Raw genomic sequence first — 22,860 nt, forward strand, 5'->3', positions numbered from 1 at the left:
TGATTCTCTAGGATTCATTAAATACCATCATATCTGCAAAGAGTGATAGTTTTATTTATTCATTACCTGCTCTAATTCCTTTTATTTCTTTTTCTTTTCTTATTGGTGAAGCCAACATTTTTAATATAGTATTGAATAATGGTGGTGATAATGGGCATCATTGTTTCACCCTTGATCTTGTTGGGAATGCTTCTAGCTTCTTCCCATTACAAATAATGCTTGCTGATAGTTTTAAATTAATGCTGCTTATCATCTTAAGGTAACTCCATTTATTCCTGTACTGTTTAATGTTTTTAACAGGAATGGGTGCTGTAATTTTTCAAAAGCTTTTTCTGCCTCTGTTGAGATTATTATATGATTTCTGTTAGTTTTTTTATTGATATTGTCAATTATGCCAATAGTTTTCCTTATATTGAACTAGTTCTGCATTCCTGATATAAAAACCACTTTCTCATAGTATGTTATCCTGCTGATAAGTTGTTGTAATGCCTTTACTAATATTTTATTCAAAATTTTTGCATAATATTATTAGGGAGATTGGTGTATAATTTTCTTACTCTGACTTGTCTCTTCCTAATTTAGGTTTAAGCACCTATCAGCATCAGTGTCATAGAAAAAATTTAACAGAACTCCTTCTTTGCTTAGTTTTCAAAATAGTTTTTTTACATTATTGGAATTTATTATTCTTTAAATGTTTATAGGATTCACTTGAAAATCCATCTGGTCCTGGAGATTTTTTCTTAGGGAGTTCATTAATGGCTTGATTTCTTTTTTTTTTTTTTTTCCAACTTGAGGTTATATAAGTATTTTATTTCCTTTCCTGCTAATTTTTGCAATTTATATTTCTGTTAATATTTATGTTTCAATTAGAATGTCAAATTTGTTCACATACAGTTGGGCAAAATAGCTCCAAATTATTGACTTTCTTTTTCATTGGTGGAAAATTCATCCTTTTCAATTTTGATGCTGGTTTTTCCTTTCTTTTTTTCTAATCAAGTTAACCCAAGTTTTATCTGTTTTATTGGATTTTTTCATGAAACCAACTTGGTTTTATGAAGTTAGCTCAACAATTTTCTTATTTTCATTTTTATTAATCTATCCTTTAATTTTCAGACTTTCTAATTTAATATTTAATTAAGTTTTTAAAATTTGTTCTTTTTCTAGGTTTTTCAGTTGCTTGCCCAATTTCATTGATCTTCACTTTTTCTATTTTTATTCATATAAGTATTTAGAGGCATAAAATTTCTACTAAGAATTGATTTGGCTGTATCCCATAAGTTGTGGTATGTTGTCTCCTTATTTTCATCCTCTTGGATGAAATCATTGATTGTTTCTCTGACTTATTGTTTAACCCATTCATTCTTTAGGATTACATTATTTAATTTTCAATTAGTTTTTATTCTTTTTTTGTTGTTCTTTATTGGGTATAATTTTTATTGTGTTGTGATCTAAAAAGGATGCCTTTCCTATTTCTGCCTTTCTGCATTGGATTGTTACATTTTTATGGCCTAATACAATGTCAATTTTTGTGTGACATGTTCTACTGAGAAAAAGGTATATTCTTTTTTATCCCCATTCAATTTTCTCAGAAGTCTATCATATTTAAGTTTTCTAAGATTTTATTAACCTCCCTAATTTCTTTCTTGTTTATTTAGTGGTTAGATTTATCTTAAATCTGAGAGGGGGCAGTTGAGATATTCCATTAGTATAGTTTTGCTATCTATTTCTTCCTATAATTGGTTTAATTTCTTCTCTAAGAATTTGGATGCTGTGTCACTTGGTTTAGTATCAATACCATTTCATTGTCTATGGTACCTTTTGGCAGAATGTAGCTTCTTTCCATATCTCTTTTAATTAGATATATTTTTGCTTTTGCTTTGTCTGATAATTGCTACCCTTGCTTTTTTGATTCAACTGAAGCATAATTTATTCTACTCCAGCCTTTTATCCTGACTCTGTATGTATCTCTCTGTTTCAAAAGTATTTTTTTTAAACACCATATTATAGGATTATGGTTTTTATTTCACTGAACTATCTGCTTCCATTTTATGAGAGAGTTCATTCCATTAACATTCACAATTATGATTACCACCTATGTATTTCCCTACATCCTATTTTCTCCCATGTATATACTTTTCCCCCTCTTTACACTGTATCCCTCCTTAGTAGACTTTTGTTTCTTATTAGTCTTATCTATTTCTCTTTACCTATTTCTCTATCCTCTCTTCTGTCCAGCCCCTTTCTTTTTTTTTTTTTTTCTCATTTCTCCTTCTCCTTCTCTATAGGATAATAAATTTCTATACCCAACTGAGTGTATATGTTATTCCCTCTTTGAACCAAAACTGATGAGATTAAGCTTCAGACAATGGTCATCAGCTTCCCTTCTTTCCCTCTGCTATAAAAGATTTTCTGTGCCTCTTCATGTGATCTAATTTTACCCATTCTATCTCCCATTTTTTTTCTTCTCCCAATATAATCCTTTTCCACCCTTTAATGTCTTCTGTCCATGTATACCCCTCTAACTGTCCTAATAAAAATACAGTTCTAAAAAGTTACACATATCATTTTCCCATTTAGAGACGTAAACAATTTAACCTTTAAATAATATGGATTTTTTCTTTCTATTTACCTGTTTGTGCTTTTTGTGTCTTCTGTTTGTAGATCAAATTTTCTGTTTAGTTCTGTTCTTTTCAATAGAAATGATTTAAAGTCCCCAACTTCATTGAAGATCCATGTCCTTCCCTGGAAGATGATGTTTAGTCTCACTGGGTAGTTGATTCTTAGTTGTAATCCCAGGTCTTTGCTTTCTGGAATATGGTTTTGCAGGCCTTCGGCTCTTTTATTGTGGATGCTGCCAAATCCTAGGTAATCCTGACTGTGGTTTCTTGATACTTAAATTGCTTTTATTCCCCTGGCAGTCTGCAGTATTTTTTTCCTTGAAATTATAGTACTGGAGTTTTGCAATAATATCTCTTGAAGTTTTCTTTGTGGGGTCTCTTTCCAGCGGTGATTGATGGATTGTTTCAATGACTATTTTGTCCTCTGGTTCTAGTACATCAGGGCAATTTTCCCTGATGATCTCTTGAAGAAAACTAAATAGGCTATTTTTTCATTGTGGACTTCAGATAGCCCAATAATTTTAAAATTGTCTCTCCTGGATCTATTTTCCAGGTAAGATGTGTTTCCAATTAATTATTTTACATTTTCTTATAGTTTTTCATTCTTTTTAGTTTGATTGATTCTTGATGTTTCATAGAGTCACTAGCTTTCATTTGTCTAGTTCTACTTTTTAATGTGTGATTTTCTTCAGTTAGCTTCTGTATCTCCTTTTCTATTTGATTAAATTTGATTAAATTAAATTAAATGATGTTTTCTTTAGTAGATTTTTTTTTCCTTTGGTCAATTATATTTTCAAAGGAATTGTTTTCTTCAGTCAATTTTTGTCCTTTCTTTTCCAATTTTTTGACTCTCTCTTGAAAACTTTTCATTTGTTCCTATTTTTTTCTTCTATGTCTTCTATATGAATTTAAAGCTTTTTGAGATTTTTCAGTCTTTTGGGGCTTGTAGCCAAATTGTATCCCCCTTCATGCTCTGCTCTTGTAGTTCAGGGGGCTCTGCCCCAAGCTTCTTATGCAGCACTGAGTCTTGACTTTGAGCACAGGGGTCCCTTGTGTTTGGTGTCTTGCTTACAGCAGAGGCTAGCTCAACCTAGTTTTGCTTGTTGTTGCCTGGTTTTCCGGGTTGACCCAATAGACTTCTCTGCTATTGAGCAGAGCTACTGAGCCATATCTCAATTGCTAATTGGGTGTGAGTAAGACCTTCCCAATTACTTTCCCAGACACTGTCAGAGCTGGGCTGAATACCCCTTTTATTCTAGTGACTGACCTTTTTTGAAGTCCTTCTGACCTATCTTGAGCTGGAAAATTTTTTTATTCCATCTCTTGGTAGGTTCTGTCATTTCAAACTCTCTTGAGAGGTTTGGTTTCATTTGGCTTTCTAGGGAAACTGGGGGAAGCTTGAGCAGCTTTCTAGTTTCATTCCAGTATCTTGGCTCCTCCAGCAATATTTTTTTAATTGTCCCAGAATTGTTCTAATCTCTGGTCACCTAATTAAGCCCAATATTTCAGGACATTAAGAATTATAATCACTAGCCAAGACTAAATTTAAACCAGAACCATGATGACCTTCATTTTTTATCTATGCTACCACATTTGCCTTCAAAACTGTTTAGCTGCGTTGCTAAGAACTGTTGCATTCTTTTATAAACTTTTTGTCTCCTGGCTCATTCAGTATCTCTTCTCTCAGTTACCTTTGTAGTATTTCCCTGCATGACACCAATTATTTCCACTTAATTCTATATATGATAATTTTGTTATACTGATATCTAACTCTGTGTCCAGATGGGTTCCTTAAGGGAAAAAAAACTCCTCTTCTTCATCTGAATCTTTTCCAAAAAGATTTCTCCTTTCACTTTTCATAGAAATAGTGACATCATCATCATATAGGTGGCACTTAAATTTAGGAGATATCTTTATTACTCAAAAAAAAATTCAAAAGTTTTCCCAACTTTAACAAGCAGATATGTACCACTTAGACCTCCACAGGGAGGTCTCTGGACACTTCTCAGAGCCAGAGTGGCATGGGTCAGCTTAGACAAGGCTAAACTGGACTGGTAGAAAGGAAAGGAAGGAAGAAGGAAGAAGAGGGGAGGAGGGCATGCACTCTCCTTTTTCTTCAATAATATTTTATTTTTTCCACTTCTATGTCAAAAGAGTTTTTTACATTCCTTATTTTTAAAATTTTTGATTTCTAACTTTTCTTTTTCCCTCTTTCACCTTTCCCTTACCTGAGAAAGTAAGCAATTTGATATAGGTTATACATGTTCAATCATGCAAAGCATATTACCATATTAGTCATCTTGTTAAAGACAGTGACTAAACGAAGAAAAAAAGAAGGAAGACCAAAAATAGAAAAAAAATGAAAATATAGAATGTGAAAAATAGGATGCTTTGATCTGCATTCAGACTTCCTCAGTTCTTTCTCTGGAAGTGGATAGAATTTTTCAATAGGAGTCCTTTGGAATTGTCTGGGAACATTATGTTAGTGAGAAAGCTAAATCATTCACAGCTGATCATACAGTTTTGTTATTTCTATGCACAGTGTTCTACTACTTCTGCTTACTTTACTTTGCATCAGTTCATGTAAGCCTTTCCTTGATTTTTTGGAATTAGCCTGCTCATCATTTCTTAAAGTACAATAAATATTCCATACAACCACATATATATCATATACAATCATAACTCATGCAGTCATTCTGCAATTGATGGGCAACTCTTCAATTTCCAATTTTTTGCACTATAAAAAGAGTTGCTATAAATATTTTTTGTTACAAAGATGTAATTTCCACTTTTTTAGTTGTTGTTTACTTGTTTTGGTCATGCTTGACTTTTTGTGACCTTATTTGGGATGTTTTTGGCAAAGATACTGCAGTGGTTTGCCTTTTCCTTTTCTACCTCTGAAAACTGAGGCAAATAGGGTTAAGTGACTTGCCCAGGATCACACATTAAGTGTCTAAGGTCAGATTAGAACTCAGGACTTCCTGACTCCAAGCCCAGCTCTCCATCTATTTTATCACCTAGCTGCACTTGCAATATCAAATTATAACACTGGCTGTTATAATAGCTACATTGGTGGGTATTAGAGTTTTAGTTTTTTAATTGTTTGTTTTCATTATCCTGAAAGTTATATTATAACATGTCTCATTTCCTTAGGGAGAATTTTTTTTATGGACTTATATTTTATTTTTTTAATTATAGCTTTTTATTTACAAGTTATATGCATGGGTATTTTTACAGCATTGACAAATGCCAAACCTTTTCTTCCAATTTTTCCCCTCCTTCCCTCCATCTCCTCCCCCAGATAGTAGGTTGACAAATACATGTTAAATATGTTAAAATATAAATTAAATACAATATAAGTGTACATGTCCAAACAGTTATTTTGCTGTATAAAAAGAATCGGACTCTGAAATAGTGTACTATTAGTCTGTGAAGGAAATCAAAAAATGCAGGTGGGCAAAAATATAAGGATTGGGAATCTATGTAATGGTTCATAGTAATCTCCCAGAATTCTTTCACTGGGTGTAGCTGGTTCAATTCATTACCGCTCTATTGGAGCTGATTTGGTTCATCTCATTGTTGGAGATGGCCACATCCATCAGAATTGATCATCATATAGTATTGTTGTTGAAGTATATAATGATCTCCTGGTCCTGCTCATTTCACTCTGCATCACTTCATGTAAGTCTCTCCAGAAGGGAGAATATTTTTAAGAAGAGAGAAAGAAAAAGAAAAAAAAAAGGAAAAAAGAAAAGGAAAAAAATCAAAGATTCTAGATTTGCTCAAGGCAGGATGGGCTCAAAAGCAGAACGTGTCTGGACCTCAGTTTTTCATCTGTAAAACAGACAACCTCTAGTGTTGAGAGGCAATGTGTTGTAGGAGAGAGGCACTAGAGCTGTGATCAAAACCCATCTTTAATATTTGGTGGTGACATGACTCAGGGTCAGTCATTCAATCTTTCTGTGACTCAGTTTCTTCATCTGTAAAATGAAGAGGCCAGATGAATGATTTCCAAGGACCTTTCCAGCCATAAAAACTACGATCCTATGATCCTTCTCGTTTTAAATCTATGATCCTTAGGCTCTGGCACTCTTACTACTTCTGACCTAGGCCCTTTAGTTCAGCATCTAAATTAAGAAAGTTAAGTAAGAAAGCTGAGGTCCAGAAAACTTTAGTGACCATCTTTTGGGGACATTGAATCTTACTCTCTTTAAAACTGCTCAAAGTTCCGAGGGAAACACACACATACATCCACCCAGTCAGGTACATAAATGCATTTCATTCAACAAAAAAATAGAAAGGAATGTAGGGAAGGGAGAATAAAAGGTAGGGGAGATTATGGAAGAGATGAGTCCTAACTCTTAACTAAAGACCTACACAAATTTTTATAGCTCTTTCTATAGTGATAAAGAGTTGGAAACTGAGGGGGCATCCATCATTTGAGAAATAATTGATATAAAAATATGATGGAGTATTATTGAGCTCTAAGAAATGGTGAAGGGGATGATGTCAGAAACCTGGGAAGATTTCTATGAAGTAATGCAGAGTAAAGTGAGCAGATCCAGGAGACAAGTAAAGACAAACAATTTTGAAATATTTAGGAACTCTGATCATTGTAATATTCAAATACAATTTCAGAATATTCACAATGAAACATACTATCAACCTGATAGACAAATCTTGGAGTGCAGAATGAGACATATATGCATATATTAATCTATTTTTTTTTCTTTTAGACATGCCAGTGAAGGAATTTGTTTGATTGATTATTCTTGTTTGTAGCAAGTTTTTAAAAATTCTCAATTGGGGGAGGGGATGAGATAAAAGGGAGAAAGTACAGATTTTCGATGTTTAAAAAACAGCATTAAAAAAAAAAAAGAAAAACAAAAAGTTGTTCAGATATCTGAACAACTGAGCTTAGGTCAAATGCTATTTGTTGCTCACTGACTAGGCTTAACTTGAATATTTCTTGCCTTCAAATTCCTTCAGATCCTTCAAATTCAAGGCAGATGATCTAGGTATTCCATTTGCTGACCTTTATCCTTTTCTCTTTCAACTTTCTTTAGCCTATGCTGCCTATGTCCTGGTGGCCTGTATCCTGAATTTCCAGAGAGCCTTAGCTTTGTTTGTGCTCACCTGTTTGGGTCTTTTCTACTTGGCTTACAGTCTCATTAAAAAGCATTTTGGAAAGAAGCTGTTGAGATGTGGGAAGCCTTTTGGAAACTCTCGGCAGAGGCTTTGGCTCAAATGGTGAGTGGGAAGATAGCTTTACTGGTTTTGTTGTCCTTGAGATGAGGTTCACCATCAATCCAAATTCTAGAATTCTTGTGCTCATCTTTCTTTGTCTTTCTCTGATTATTGCTGGACTCATTGTGTCCATTGAGTTTAGCCCTGCCCCTTATATCCATGTAGATTAATTTGGCTGAAGGGTATAATAATATTTCAGGGAAGGGAATCAATCTGGTTCATCATTCAAATGTCCATATCAGGAACAAGAGAAACTGTGATCCAATGAAATAATTAGATGATGACTAGAAAGGATTTGGATGGGGCATTGACTCTTTTTTACTGAGCTAATACCATTCTGTCCTAGAAATTATATACTTCCCTAGCCACCCTGACATTACAATATGCTGGCTCCATATCCCCAGACTTTTTGGGACTATCAATAGTGCTGACACATCTACCTTTCATAGTTCTAGAATTTCTAGCAGCAAACCTTTTGCTTAGCCAGTGAGGAAGAAGACATTATTGCCAGTGATAGGTCTGTGATCTTTGCCTATCTATATAGGGTAATGTACAAACTCTGAGACTCTTCCTACTTTTTGGATATTCTCTCTTAGAGTTGTTCAATGGAAAGCCCAGGTATAAGTGGCAGTGGGAATTTGTACTAGCCTAAATCTATGTAATTCTATCCTTGAGAAAAAATGTGGTACAATGGAAAGGATGGTGATTTGAAATCAGTGTCTGCCTCTGAAATATGATTCCAGGCAAGGCACTTACATTTGACTTTAGTTTCCTTGTCTGTGAAATGAGCATCATAGATTAGATGCATAAAAGGTTTCTTTCACTTCTAAATCAATGATCCTTTCAATTCCACCATGAATTTTTGAAATATGTGACATTATAGTGCAAATATATATGCAGAGAGAGAGAGAGAGAGAGAGAGAGAGAGAGAAAGAGAGAGAGAGAGAGAGAGTATTTTTCCATTAGGTTAAATAAGATATTGTGCATCAAGAGATTTGTAGACCTGAAAGTATCATATCTCTCATATACCACAATTTACTCAGCCATTCTCCAATTGATGGGCATCCATTCATTTTCCAGTTTCTAACCACTACAAACAGGGCTGCCACAAACATTGTGGCACATACAGGTCCCTTTCCCTTCTTTAGTAGTATCATATCTCTCAGCTAGTATTATTTTTAAACATAGCAATAATAATGAGATAGCTTTCATTGATATTCATACTTTAAAATTTGCAAAGTGTTGTTACATGTATTATCCCATTGGAATAAGAAATATAGGAGAAGGGCTGCTTTGGAATCAGGAAGACTTGAATTCAAGTCTTAACTGTGCCACATATTAATTTGTATGATCACAGGCAAATCACCCTCTCAATGGCTAAGGAAACTCTCAAGGATTCTAAAGTACAGAGAAGTTGCCAACCTGCATTGCTAAAGGTAGATTCTACACTCATATTTCCCTATATGAAAATATAGGTCCATTCTAAAAAAATTAGTAACAATTGTGAGGAAGAAGTCATACATCTTTAAAATGTGTTAATCTAGTGTGATTTTTATTCACTTGTTCCCATGAGAATTAATCCTTGTTTAAGACTTCACTAGTGTACCTGTAATGCCTTTTTATTTCTGAGATGTTCCAGAGAATAACATCTCTTTCCTTCTCTTTTTAGGGGTCTAATGGCAGTTGCCATAGTCAGCCTCATCCTGTGGCTGATCCTCGACACTGCTCGAAGGCCAAAACAGCTCATTTCTTTTGCTGGAATTTGTATGTTTGTTATCATCCTCTTTGCCTTCTCCAAGCACCACTTTGCAGTAAGTCTTGACGTTATAGACATAAGGCTAAGAAAACCCCCAAATTGGCCTCCTCCTTAATTATCAAGAAGCCCTTCAGGTGGCCTTGATCAGGAAGTGATGTGAACTTTGATTTACTTGACCATAGTATCAGTGCTGAATCAAGAAATAAATTGGTGTCAAGTGGGGAATGGGAATGATACCAGAGTATAAAGTCAAAAGGGAGGTAAGAAATGCCAAGAAGCCTTATGGAACCCAATCTGGCTCCTCTTTAATAAGTAGGAGCCAAGCAAGGTTAAAATATTTGCCTTGGGATTTTAGAAAATAAATCGGACAGGTCAGATGTGTGGTCCAAAAAATCTATGTTTACAAAAACAAACATGTATATACACACACATATAAACATATGTATATTTATATATAGATGTACACACACACATATATATGTGCTAATACTATTCTGTTCTAGAAATTATATACTTCCCTAGCCACCCTGACATTACCATATGCTGGCCTATGGTATGTATATTTATATTTATATTTATGTATATTTACATATAGATGTACACACATATATATGGCATGAGCAGAATCTTTTAATATAAATTTCTGAAGAACAGCAGATTTTCATACTAGTTATCTGAAAGTACAATTTGATTGTATTTGTAAAATATCAGAAATGTAATTTTATCATGAAAACTTAGCAAAACTTTTTTTTTAAGTTGCCTTATAGTCTCTTAGAATGTCTAGTTCTGGTATGACCCCAATTCAAGCCCAGAGAATAATTCTAGGGGTCCCAGAGGCTCCATTAATTATGATTTTTGAAGTTATTCAAGTGAGTTACCCCTGTTTTTTCTTCATGACATCAGCTTCCTAGAAATCCCTTAGGCCTGAACCTAAAATCTGAGGTTGTCTCCAACAATGGGACAACTATGACATGTGAAATGATAAATGGATGTGATAGACTACCTGAAGGGCTGGTGGGTTCCCCTTCCTTGGAGGTCTTTAATTAGGCTGGATGACCACTGCTGGTATTTGTAGTGAAGATTTCTTTTGAGTTTGAGATTAGAATCATAGTTAGAGGGAGGGAGGGGAAAAATCGGAACAGAAACGAGTGCAAGGGATAATGTTGTAAAAAAATCACCCTGGCATGGATTCTGTCAATATAAAGTTATTATTAAATAAAATAAAATAAAATTTAAAAAATAGAATAACAGAGTTTGAGTTAGAAATTCCTTTATGACTTAGATTAGATGCCTTTTAGGGTCCTCTTCAGTACTTAAATTCTGTGGTCCTTGGATAAGGACTTGGGTAATATGGGGAAAATAATATTTATATAGGACTTTAAGTTTTGAAAAGTACTTTTATATCTCTTTTTAAAAAATAATTTCACTTCAGTTTAACATCAATTTTTTAAAATGTTGATCTTCCAATTCTATTCCTTCTGCTTCCCCTTCCCCACCCATTGCCAAGGCAGGAAATATGATGTCACTTCTATGTGAAGTCATGTGAAAAATTTTCATAGTAGCCATGTTGCAACAAAAAGCAAGAAAATTAAAGTGAAAAAAAGTATGCTTCTATTTGTAATCTTCCTCTGGATATAGATAGTATGTTTTTTTCATGATTTCTTTGGAATTGTCTTGGATGATTATACTGATTAAAATAACTAAGTCTCTCACACTCATTTGTTCCTCCCAACTACCTGTGAAGTAGGTGATCTCCATTTTACAGATAGGGAAATGAGGTAGCAAGGTATTGTCTTCCTTGTCTCAGGAAGGACTCATTCTTCTGTCTTCCTGATTTCAAGTCCCATCTTTATCAATTATGCCATCTAGCTACTTCTTCTTAAACCCAGGTGAACTGGAGGGCTGTGTTTTGGGGTCTTATACTGGAATTTGTTCTTGGCATCCTGGTCATTCGAACTGATCCTGGATTTGCTGCATTTCAGTGGCTTGGTGAACAGATTCAGGTACGGAGAGCTGGGCTCTAGGTTCTCAGGATCCTATCTTAGGATCCTGAGAAGAAAGAGGTTGGGAGAATTTTTCTAATATTTCTAATAAAGTATGAATAAAACCGTGACACAGACAAGGAGAGGGGCAGGGTAAAGATGGTGAAGTAAGAGCCAACATTTTTGTTTAGCTATCCCAACACACCCCCTCCACAACAACCAGAAAACACATCAAACTGAATTCTGATCAGGAAAGCTGAGATAAACAGGGAGGATTTTTTCACTCTCTCCCTATGCCAGGAACAGTTTGTCAGCTCAGACCTAGAAATGGCAGGACCAGTTAGGAGTCAGTGACACCTTTTTCACTGTATCAGTGTGGATTGTTCTACCAGGGAGCTCAGAACCTGGCGCTCCCCAAAAGCATGGTGAGTCTTCCCATGTGCAGAGGCTAGAAGGGAAAGTACTTGGTCCAAATACAGGTGACCTACAGCATCTGTGTTCTGGCCAGAGCCCACAACATCGGTCTAGTGATTGCAGATGCCCACTGGACATACCCTGAAAGGCCGCTTACCACATGCAGGACTCTGAACAGTCTCCATTGCAAGGAAGTCCAACAGCATTGTGTTTGTATAGTGTGAGCATACCATGGAAAAGGAGGAATTTTAGCATCTCCACAGGCCTTCACTGGGCTCTGCTTTGGGTCACCCCAAGAGAACCTCTCAATTGTGTAGAGCCCAAGCAGAATTGAGTGATGGGTATAATTAATTCTCCACTCCATGGGCTTCCTCATTTTTGCCTTGTTTTCCTTTCTCTTTAGATTTTTCTCAGTTACACAGTGGCCGGTTCCAGTTTTGTTTTTGGAGATGCTCTTGTCAGGGATATTTTTGCCTTTCAGGTGATACCTGTCTTTGCGGATGGAAATGGGAAGTAGGTGGATGGTGGATCAGTTAGAGCATGTGTGTGTGTGTTTGTGTGTGTTGGGTGCAATAATGACTGTTCACAACAGACTTTAATTCTGGCCACCTAAAAACTCTCACAATCATGAAAAAAGTAAATTAACAGGTTGTCTTATGAAGTCAGGCTTGCAAGGGAGCAAACCCTTTGGACACAGTAGAGATCTCAAGCCCTCATGGATTAAGCTCTTTTTCTGTGCCAAACAGTGTGCAAAGTGCTGAAGCCACAAACAGGGAAAGTGAGACCATTTTTGCTCTCCTATTGGGGAGATATTCATAAAACAGTTGAGGTGCAGAACTCACAAGTCCCAAGAGGTTAGAGAAGGACAGATGGCAAGGTATCTGTAGGTCAGGTAACAGTGCCAGGGAAATGTAAGGGGCAGAAGCAGAGCATAGGGTAAGGACTGAGGGACCTTGGGAGGCAAAAGCGGAAAAGAAGCCAAGTACCTGGAGGTCTTCCAAGTTACTAGAAGAAATGGAGTTGTTGACTTCATTCAAATCTTGTATGAAGTCAGTAATAAGGGGGAATAGGGACTGCATCCCATATAAGTTTTGGGCTGAGGGAAAGTGTTGAGATGGAGGACTAGGGAAGGAAAAAGTAGGAGAAATTGCACATTTGAGTTTCCTTTGATGTTTGTCTCCTTCAGGAACTAGATTCACTTTCTGTGGAAAGTAAGGTTCAAATAAGTTTGTTTCTATGGGATAATAAACTTTCACAGTTTCAATTTCCGCCTAAATGAATTTATGCTTAATAGTTAAGAGAATTTGCACTGTGCTGGGCAGAGAACCTAGAGTTCTCAGGGAGATTTGCTCTGCATGATATACAGTCATAATCAAGCAGCAAACATTTATAAATCAAATACTGTATCTATATTCCAGGTGCTGTACTAGGTACTTAGATATAATGTTCAAAATGAAACATTCTCTGCCTTCAAGGTTCTTACATTCTATCAGAGGAAACAAAATATTATGTATAAGTATATTTAAAAAAAAACAACCCTCAAGTTAAGGGTAATGGAGGTGTCGGAGCACTTATGACTGTGTGGAATCATTAAAAGTTTATTTAAAAGGTGGCCTTTGACCTAAGCTTTGAGGGGAACTAGGTATCCAAAGAGATGGAACTGAGTGCATTTCAGGGATGGGGAGTTAGCCTGTGCAAAGGCCTGAGAGGCGTCATGGAATGCCATGTACTGGGAACAATACTTGGCTACTTTGAGCAGACTGGATAGTAAAGTAAGGGGATTATCTGTGTAAGGGTGTGAGAATGAGATCAAAATGTCAGATTTCCTCTCTTAAATGCCCCTTGCCATTCTCTTCCAGGCTTTACCAATCATTGTTTTCTTCAGTTGTGTGATGTCTATCCTCTACTACTTGGGACTCATGCAGTGGCTGATTGTGAAGGTGGGTCCTGCTCCCACTCAGACATGAGATAACCCATTCTTTGTGATCTCTGAATTCCAAAAAGCTGGGGTGTCAGGACTGAAATGCTTTCATTTCATTGGTACAGAAAATAGATGAACTAGAATTCAGTATTATATCCCTCCAAATAGCACTGGAACCAAGTTGAATGAACTCAGATGCTCTATTAATTTTTTAAGAAATAAATTATTTTATTTAATTGGTTTTTCTGTTGATTAAAGTACCAGATACTCTCAATAAAGAATCTAGCTGATTCATCTGATTGAAATAAATCTTTCCTCTTTGCCCTAACACACATCCTCAATAACCTTACAATTATATGGTACTTAAAAGTTTTTAAAGTAGTTTATATAGATTAGCTTCTTTGATTAGTACAACAACCTTTGATCTTTCTGGTCTCTGATTTCCTCATCCATGAAATGAGGCGGTGTGATTATGATCTCTCTCTCTCTCTCTGTATATTATATATATGTATATTATATATATATATATGTATATATATGCATATTTTTTTCCCCCTAGATTGCCTGGCTTTTACAAATTACTCTGGGAACCACAGCCACAGAGACCTTGAGTGTGGCAGGAAATATCTTTGTTGGTATGGTAAGCAACCTACAACCTTCTGGTCTCTCTATAATTGGAGTTCGGTTTCATTATCTTCAACCAGATTCTTCACTTCCTTAGGGAGTATGGATAGATACTATCTTGGCCACTGATAGTACTCCTTTTTACCCTAGGAATCTCCAAGCACTTTCTGGCTTTCTATCATTTCTATATCTTTAGCCATAGCTGCAGAGAATAGAGAAAAGATTGGCCTCTATATTGGTCTGCCATTAATACAGTCAATCTTCAGCTTTCATGGAGTAATGTTCCTAGAAAATGGTATGAAAGTTAAAAACATGAATGATGGTACATTGAACCTACAAGAAATGAGGGTAGGTTTCTGTAACCACCAAAAACTAATCTTCCTCTAGAAATTTCTGAAAATAAACTTTTCTGCATACAATTCTCCATAACAAAACATTAAATCTGACAATATTCATCTTTCCTAACAGAAACTATTAAATAATCCATAAAAGGCAGTAACAAAATAAAATTGGTAATATGCAAAATGGATGTAACTAGGTGATGCAACAGATAGAGTGTTGAGCTTGTAGTTAAGAAGACTGGAGTTCAAATTTGCCTCCAGACACTAGTTGTGAGATCCTGGGCAATTCACTTAACCCTATTTACCTCAGTTTACTTATCTGTAAAATGAGCTGGAGAAGGAAATGGCAAACCACTCTAGTATCTTTGCCAAGAAAACCCCAAAAGGGATCACAAGAGGTAATCAACAAAATTTTCTAGAACTCTAGCTGACATCTCACTAAAAAAAACTGATTTCAGACAATACTTCTTATAACAAATGAAATCTATAGTACCATAAATACTGTGTGGCAAATAAACTTCTGAAAATCCAAACATTTTTAACCTGAATCTTAACCTTACACTGTGTCAGATGGTAATAGAAGAACATCATACTATATACTCTACTACTGTCTACCTTGTCTACCTTCTGAAAGATGGGATTTTAGTCACTGCTGTAAGAAGACACTATGGTTTCAACATCATCTCTGACATTCCATCTTTTACGGCTGGTGGGTGGCAATGGAGATCACAAAGGACTCACCAAATTGAAAGAATCTATCAGTTATATCTGCTTCATGGGTGCTTTGAGATCCTTAAGGATTTCAGAGTGTGGGAGTATAGCAGAGACGAGTTCATGCATTTTCAATATGAAATAATGTCACATATTTCAATTTCAGCAATCCAATATCTCTAGTTTCCTGGTCAATTATGTCAATATATCATTTAAGCCTGGAGACTATGAATGACACAATCTTGGAAGCTTGTTAATTAACATCTTTGTAGTCCTGAAAAGCTTCCTGAGTCATCTCATTTAGCTCCTCATTCATCAGCCCCTGAGATTGCTCATGCAAGATGTCAGAGATATTTTTCTCTCATATTCTTGAAATCTTCTCCAGTATATACACTAGGCTCGTGACTGCTTCAGCAATCTATCTCACTGCTTTATCAACACCTTTAAAGTCTTCAATACTCTGGATATAAGCAAGTCATAGGTTTTTCCAACAGTTGTTCAAAGTAGCCTGTGAAAGATTTCCCCAGGTTATATTAAGGTAGTCTATGACTTGAAGCACAATGATGGATTTCCAGAAATCCATCATGGTAGTTTCTAGGTTTACTTCCAAGTTTGCAGGCATGGTGGTAAATTCCCCTTGTATAATGAAACTTGACGGTTTTTATGATTCTTGATCCATAGACTGGAACAAAGATTTTGGATGGTGTAAAAACAACTTTGACATTTTTTGTAGGTATTTTTCAGCTGTTCATGAATATGAAGTGGTGCATTATCAAGTATTTTTAAAAACCTTGAATACAAGATTTTCCTCCTGCAGATATCATTCTATCTCTGGAATGAAGCAGTTGTTGAACTAGTGCTAGAAGATCTCTGCAATCATCTACACTTTCTATTCCAGTGTTAATGCACTGGCATTCAGACATTGTTTTTTCCTTTCAAAACCCTGGGATTTGGGGCTCAGTAGATCATCAGTGGCTTATACTTGAAGTTATTGCTGGTGTTGGTACACAACAGTAGGGTGGAAAGATCCTTAAAAGCCTTGAAGCTGGGGACTTTGGTGATAGATGTTGGTATATGTGTACTTTCCTACCCATTTCCTAGACAGACTAATCTCATCAGCATTAAACTTTTGTTTTGGTAGGTAACCTTTTTTCTTGATCAGTATGCTCGATATGCTCTGAAACTCTGCAGCAGCTGCAGCATCAGCAGAACCAGCTTCACCAGAAAGTTTGCCATTTTTATACCATACCATAACTTAAAGCAATATATCCACACTTGGTTAGCTTACAAAATATTTCACATTTCTTGGCCCCTGATAACATGCTTATAAATTTGTCGGGACTTCAAGTGGATGCTTGCCATATTCGTCACATTTTTCATTCTTCCACCATTTTTCTTATCCACAAACTTAGCCATTTTTCCATTTTTTCAATTCCATCATTGCACTCTTGAGAGTTCACAGTAGCACTTTCTGGAATGGATTCACAAATATTTATGAATACTTTCCTCCATTTTGCAGTTATAAGAAATCATTGATTCACTAACTCCAAACTCATGGCTACAGACATTGCAGCATGAAGTTTATTTAACACTTTTATTTTCTCACTAAGTTAAATCATTGACTTTGCATGCTTGGGCTTAGAACCAAAGGATTTATATTACTGTTTTGGGGCATAATGTTTACATAAAACTTGAGTTTTAAAGGAAACCAATGAAAATATACAACAAATGAATAGGAGCTCTTTAGGGTAAAGAAAGAAGGATGCCAGCTTCTCCACAAACTTACCCAACACACCTCTTTTTTTATCTATTGAATATAGCTCTACAAAATGTGTAAATGCCGTTACTAATAAAATCGCCTGAATGCTTGAAGTAGCAAAGGTGAAACCGTTAGTGTTGAGAATTGACTGTACCTGATAAGTCTCAGGATTTCTTCCTGTGGTTTTTGATCTGAGTACCTAAGAAGGTTCTTAGTAAAAAAAGTTAATGACAGCTACACACTTTTATTTCAGTTTTACTTGAATTAGGGAGTAATAATTTACAAGGATTCAAGCCTCATTCAGAAAGGCTGTTAAATTATTTTCAAAGAGTAAAAGGCGAGGTGAGCATGGAAGTTGAGTCTTAAGAAAGTTCCTTAGTCCCGTAAGAGATTCTGTAATACTGCTGTCTTCCTGACTGGTTTTATAAGAAGTTTCTTATCCGTTTTATTTTACCTTGAGCAGAACACCCTTTGCCAGCTCTCTTTTGAAGGAAGTAGTAGCTGTGTGACCCTGGCAAGTCATTTAATTGGTCTTTGCCTTGTTCATCTATAATATGGGGATAATAAGCATCTACCACCAGGGTTGTTGTGAGGATCAAATGAGATAATATTTTTAAAATGCTTTGCAAATCTTAAAGCAAGATATAAATGCTATTATTATTACTATTTCCGTAAGACATTATTTTCTTTTCTTGTTTAAGAAGTCAGTCTAACCTTCCAAGTATGAATAGCTATTGCAAGTCAAAATGTTGAAGATGGACAGATATTCTGTTCTTACTGGAAAATGCCTTTAAAGTAATTCTTGGTTTCAGATAAATATTTTTTTAATCATGCTAAAGAAAATAAGTCACTCCATTCTTATGCTTTTAAGAATTAATATAAATGGATGCTATTTTAAAATTGAAGACATTTCCTGCATCTTAATGTAAAATAAAATTATAAAATAATATTGTTTTACTGTCTTATCTATATGCTTTATTATACTGATATATCCTTATAATCTTCTTGCCATGAGGCTTAAGCTCTGATTACTGTTCTCATTTCCTCCCATAACAACCTTGAATTTTGTTCTTGAATTTATTGGCTCTAATAGGTAAACTTTTGCCTTATATTGCAGGAAAGCACACAACTAAGTCATTTCTGGGTTTATACATTCCGACTTCCTAGTTTTTTAATCTTTTTATGATGGGTGTTCTAAGATAGCAACTAATCCTTTATAACAGATAAAAATACTTAATTTGATGATCTTTTTAATCTAGAGATTCTGCCCTCAATTGTGAAATTCATTTCAAGATTTGGATGCTCTTTTTAACTTTAAGTTTAGAATTTCTTTGCGATTGGACCTTTTTTTCAATGAATTGTTCAAAAAAGGCCTTGATTTTTACATGTACATCTTTTGATTTTTAGAAAGAATGCTTAATTTTGCTGGGAAACTGCTTGTAGCATGAATTCTAATGCTCCCTAACTTTCTACATATTATAGGTTATTTTCTTCCATTATTAATTATTTTTATAGAAAAATCTTGTGAAATTTAAAATGATGTTTTTTTTTTAAATATACAATGACATTCTTCTTGATTGCTTGTAGGATTATACTTTTATTGTAATATTTTGAAGAATGATAATAAAATGCTGGAATGAATTTAATTTGGGGTTTTTCCTTACTAACATCTTATGAATTTTATTTATTTTCAATCTTTCTACATTTTTTGAAACATTTTCTTGCATAACTTCCTGAAATATAATGGTCAGATTCATTTCTTCACATTTTTCAGGGAATTTAGTGATTCTTAAATTTTCTCTACTTGATCCATTCTCCAGATCCATCATTTTCACCTGTAGTGCTTTCAAATCTTTTTTTTTTTTTTTTCAGCTTGGGGATTTTCAGGGTTTGCCTTCTCTGTTTTCTATTAGTTTGTGTTTTAGTAAAAATAATGTGATTTTTCATCAATTTCATTTTCGTGTCCATATTCTCCAGAAATATTTCTAAATTATTTAGTTGGTTTCTGACATTCCTTAGCTATATCTAGTTCTATCTTTATTTCTTTTCGTAATTAAAAAAAAATTCATTTTCAACCTTAATTCCTTCATTATGTCTTTTATCTACTTATCTATCTTGAGAAAATCCTGGCTTTGTTTCTGATAATCCTGCCAGTGTTGATTCAATATCTTTTTCTTTTGACATTTTGGCCTCTTTCTTTTAATTTATAATACATGATGTCTCTAAAAGTCTTAGTGAAGTTTTAAATCTACCTTAATTTTAAGAGATTTAACTTATAAGACATCTTGTATTTTACCATTGTATTGGAGTTTTTCTTTAGTTCATCCATTTTTAGTGGATTTTTACATTTTTTTTTGAAAATTCTGATCGTTTTCTTTTTCTTGCATTTTGATTGCTGTTTTAAAGTGGGATCTTGATGACATAGACTTCTTTGTGACCTCTATCATGTTACTATATCCAGGAATATCTCTGCTTAAGTTTAGTTTCAACTCATCTTCAGGCCACTTGTCTTCGGTACAACAAAAAATATGGGTTTTCATAGTTTTTTTTTTTCTCTCATGGATTTTTTATTTGTTTATTTATTCATTGACATTTGTATTTGTCCAAACTTTCTAATCATTCATGACTAAGTCTTCTCTCCTATTCCTTCTTCTTTTTCTTTCACAAGGATTTATTGATCATCTACTACATATTTCACTCATCACATATTTCTTCCCTAAATATCTAAGAAATGTCTGTATGCAGTTGGTACTTAAAACACATTTCTGACCGAATAACTAAATAGTATTAGTAGCATCTCATCAAAAGACATAGAGTAAATGACAGGCTAGGCTTTGGTTATAGATTCTATACTTCATTCATTCATTTATCATCCAATGAATATTTATTAAATGCCTAGTATATCCTAGATGTGGTATCCTCAGAAAGTACAAAAGAAATATGAAAAATAGTCTCTGTCATCTAGAAATTATAATTTTGTAGAATAGAAATGTTTATTGATTGATTGATCCTGTAGCATTTGTTTCTAATTTAGATATTTCTGGTTTAGAGTCATTTTCACTGAGAACTCTGAGAGTCTCCTAACAACTTAAAGCAGCAAAAGATCATTAGGTTCATAGAATCATAGATTTAGAGGTGGAAAGGACTTTAGGGGCCATCTGGTGTAATCCCCTCATTTTACAGATGGGGAAACTGAAATCCGAAAAGGTTCAATGCTTTGCCAGGTCACACAGATAGTAAATGGCAAAGGTGGGATTTGAACCAAGGTTCAAACTCCTAGTCCAATTCCATCGCCCCTTTCACCCTTATATGTCACAATAAGTGAGATAGAGAATCCTAGGAGATTGCTTAGAGAGGAATAAAGTAATTCCTTAACCTGCATATGTTTCCACCTCCCTCCTGTATTCTTTCTCTTCTGAGTATAATAATCCAATGCATCTTTCCAGACAGAGGCACCTCTGCTGATTCGGCCATACTTGCCAGACATGACATCTTCAGAAGTCCATGCTGTTATGACCGGAGGTTTTGCTACCATTTCAGGCACTGTTTTGGGAGCCTACATCTCTTTTGGGGTAGGCACAGATCTCTTAGCTCCTGTGCAGTCTGGAATGTCAGACTCTTTCACAGAGGCAATAGCCATTCCCCAGAGAAAGTTTTGAAGAAACTTTTTTGGTTTGGGGTTTCTCCTGCTCTTTCCATTTATAATGTAAGTCTGAATCTTAGGGAACTTCAGCTAAGGTGCTTCAAGGTTCCAAAACATTCCTTTGTAAGAGAAATTGGCCTAAAGGAAGTCAGGAATGAATACATATTAATAGAACAAGGAATTCAGACTTGAGTCTTGATGTGCTGGGAGAAATTTGGTTCTCTTCTGAGTAGTGAACAAATAATCATGAACAAGAGGTTGTCCTCCTCTTGTCATCCCAAAGTCTGCCCTCTCAATTGTTTCTATTTCTAGGTTTTCGGGAATAATAATACTTACAACACCTACCTCATAAGATTGTTGGGAGGCAAGTTCTTTGCAAACCTTAAAGAGCTTTATAAATATGAGCTATTATTATATTTATAACATATTTATTATATATAACATATATGCTTATATATTATATATATTGTTTGTTATTATAATCATGCTAGGCTCCCTTCTGCCATGTTTCTTGGATGTTTTCAGTTTATTTGTAGATAACAGAATATCCTGGGCAATCCCTGGCACCAATTGGCAGGCAGCATTGGGTTCTGAACAGACGATGACTTGAGATATGTCCTTTCAGATTGATCCTGCATCCTTGGTTTCTGCCTCTGTGATGGCTGCTCCTTGTGCTCTTGCCCTGTCTAAGCTGGTCTACCCAGAAGTAGAAGAGTCCAAGTTCAAGAATAAGGAAGGAGTAAAACTGTCCCGTGGGTGAGTTCAGTGAAATACATGACTTGGGAGATTGTGGGGTCAAGGCCAAGTCCAGAGGCAGGAGTGAGTGGTAGAATGAGGTTCCATGTCCTGTCTGGCTGAGGGATCATGGTAAGAAGAGTGCCTTCTCCTTTCACTGTTTCCAAATAATCCAGTTTATTCCTTTTCTAACATCAGCTCACTCTCTGGCCTGTTCTCTAGCTCAGCCTCACAGAGTAGATGTTTGATAAATATTTGTTGGTTGATTGATCCTATTTCTGACTCTGGTTCAGAGTCGGCTTCACTGAGTATCCCTATCCCTCATGGAGTTAGCTCCCAACCATTTCCCATTTAAGAAAAGTGACTTATTTTTAGGGGGCGGGATGGAGGGGATGAGGAGCCACAAGAAAGCTTCAAAGGTACATCCTCTGAGCGGGACTCCCCTCCCCACACCCACAGCTGCCTACAACTACAGCCCCAGTTTCTTTCTCTCCTGTTTTCTTTGATGACAATCACAGCAATCAGAAGAACATCCTAGAAGCTGCCAGCAGTGGGGCTGCAGACTCCATAGGACTCATTGCCAACATTGCCGCCAACCTCATCGCCTTCCTGGCAGTGTTAGCTTTCATCAATGCGGCTCTGTCCTGGCTGGGGGAGATGGTGGACATAGAGGGACTCAGCTTCCAAGTAATATCTGTCACACTGATCCATCAGGGTCCATTTCCCTGGGAGGTGGTCAGCTTGGGATCAATACTAGGTCTGTTCCAGTGAACCTGGAAGGGCCGGAGAGCCCTGGTCACAGGGGATAATTGCTCTGTTTTTTTCTTTGTGGGGAGGAAGGCAATTGGGGATAGATGACTTGCCCAGACTTACACAGCTGGAAAGTATCTGAGGGCAGATTTGCACTAAGGGCCTCCTAAGTGCTGGTTCTCTATTTATTATGTCACATAACTGGTAGCTGGTCCTGGGATAGATGCTCTTATCTAACCTTTGCCATTTATTTTGCTTTATCCTGTATAGATTCAAATTCTAATTCTCTCCCCCTCTCTCTTCCTCCCTTTCTCTCCCCCCTCCCCCCATCTATTTCTCTCTGTGTGTGTGTGTGTGTG

At 35.7% G+C, this 22,860-nt stretch overlaps 1 protein-coding gene across 3 annotated transcripts in view; it reads left to right on the forward strand.

Moving 5' to 3' along the window:
• SLC28A2 (solute carrier family 28 member 2) overlaps positions 1-22,860 on the forward strand; it is a 44,221-nt gene that overhangs the window by 9,531 nt on the left and 11,830 nt on the right. For all 3 annotated transcript variants that reach the window (XM_051977259.1, XM_051977258.1, XM_051977260.1), the window contains 9 exons: positions 7,685-7,868; positions 9,535-9,676; positions 11,511-11,624; positions 12,421-12,498; positions 13,877-13,957; positions 14,498-14,578; positions 20,820-20,945; positions 21,642-21,772; positions 22,270-22,438. In XM_051977259.1, the coding sequence (XP_051833219.1) occupies positions 7,685-7,868; positions 9,535-9,676; positions 11,511-11,624; positions 12,421-12,498; positions 13,877-13,957; positions 14,498-14,578; positions 20,820-20,945; positions 21,642-21,772; positions 22,270-22,438 (1,106 nt within the window). The remainder of the gene's footprint in view (positions 1-7,684; positions 7,869-9,534; positions 9,677-11,510; positions 11,625-12,420; positions 12,499-13,876; positions 13,958-14,497; positions 14,579-20,819; positions 20,946-21,641; positions 21,773-22,269; positions 22,439-22,860) is intronic.

This window comes from Antechinus flavipes, chromosome 2, assembly GCF_016432865.1.
Source record: "Antechinus flavipes isolate AdamAnt ecotype Samford, QLD, Australia chromosome 2, AdamAnt_v2, whole genome shotgun sequence".
NCBI classification, from domain to species: domain Eukaryota; kingdom Metazoa; phylum Chordata; class Mammalia; order Dasyuromorphia; family Dasyuridae; genus Antechinus; species Antechinus flavipes.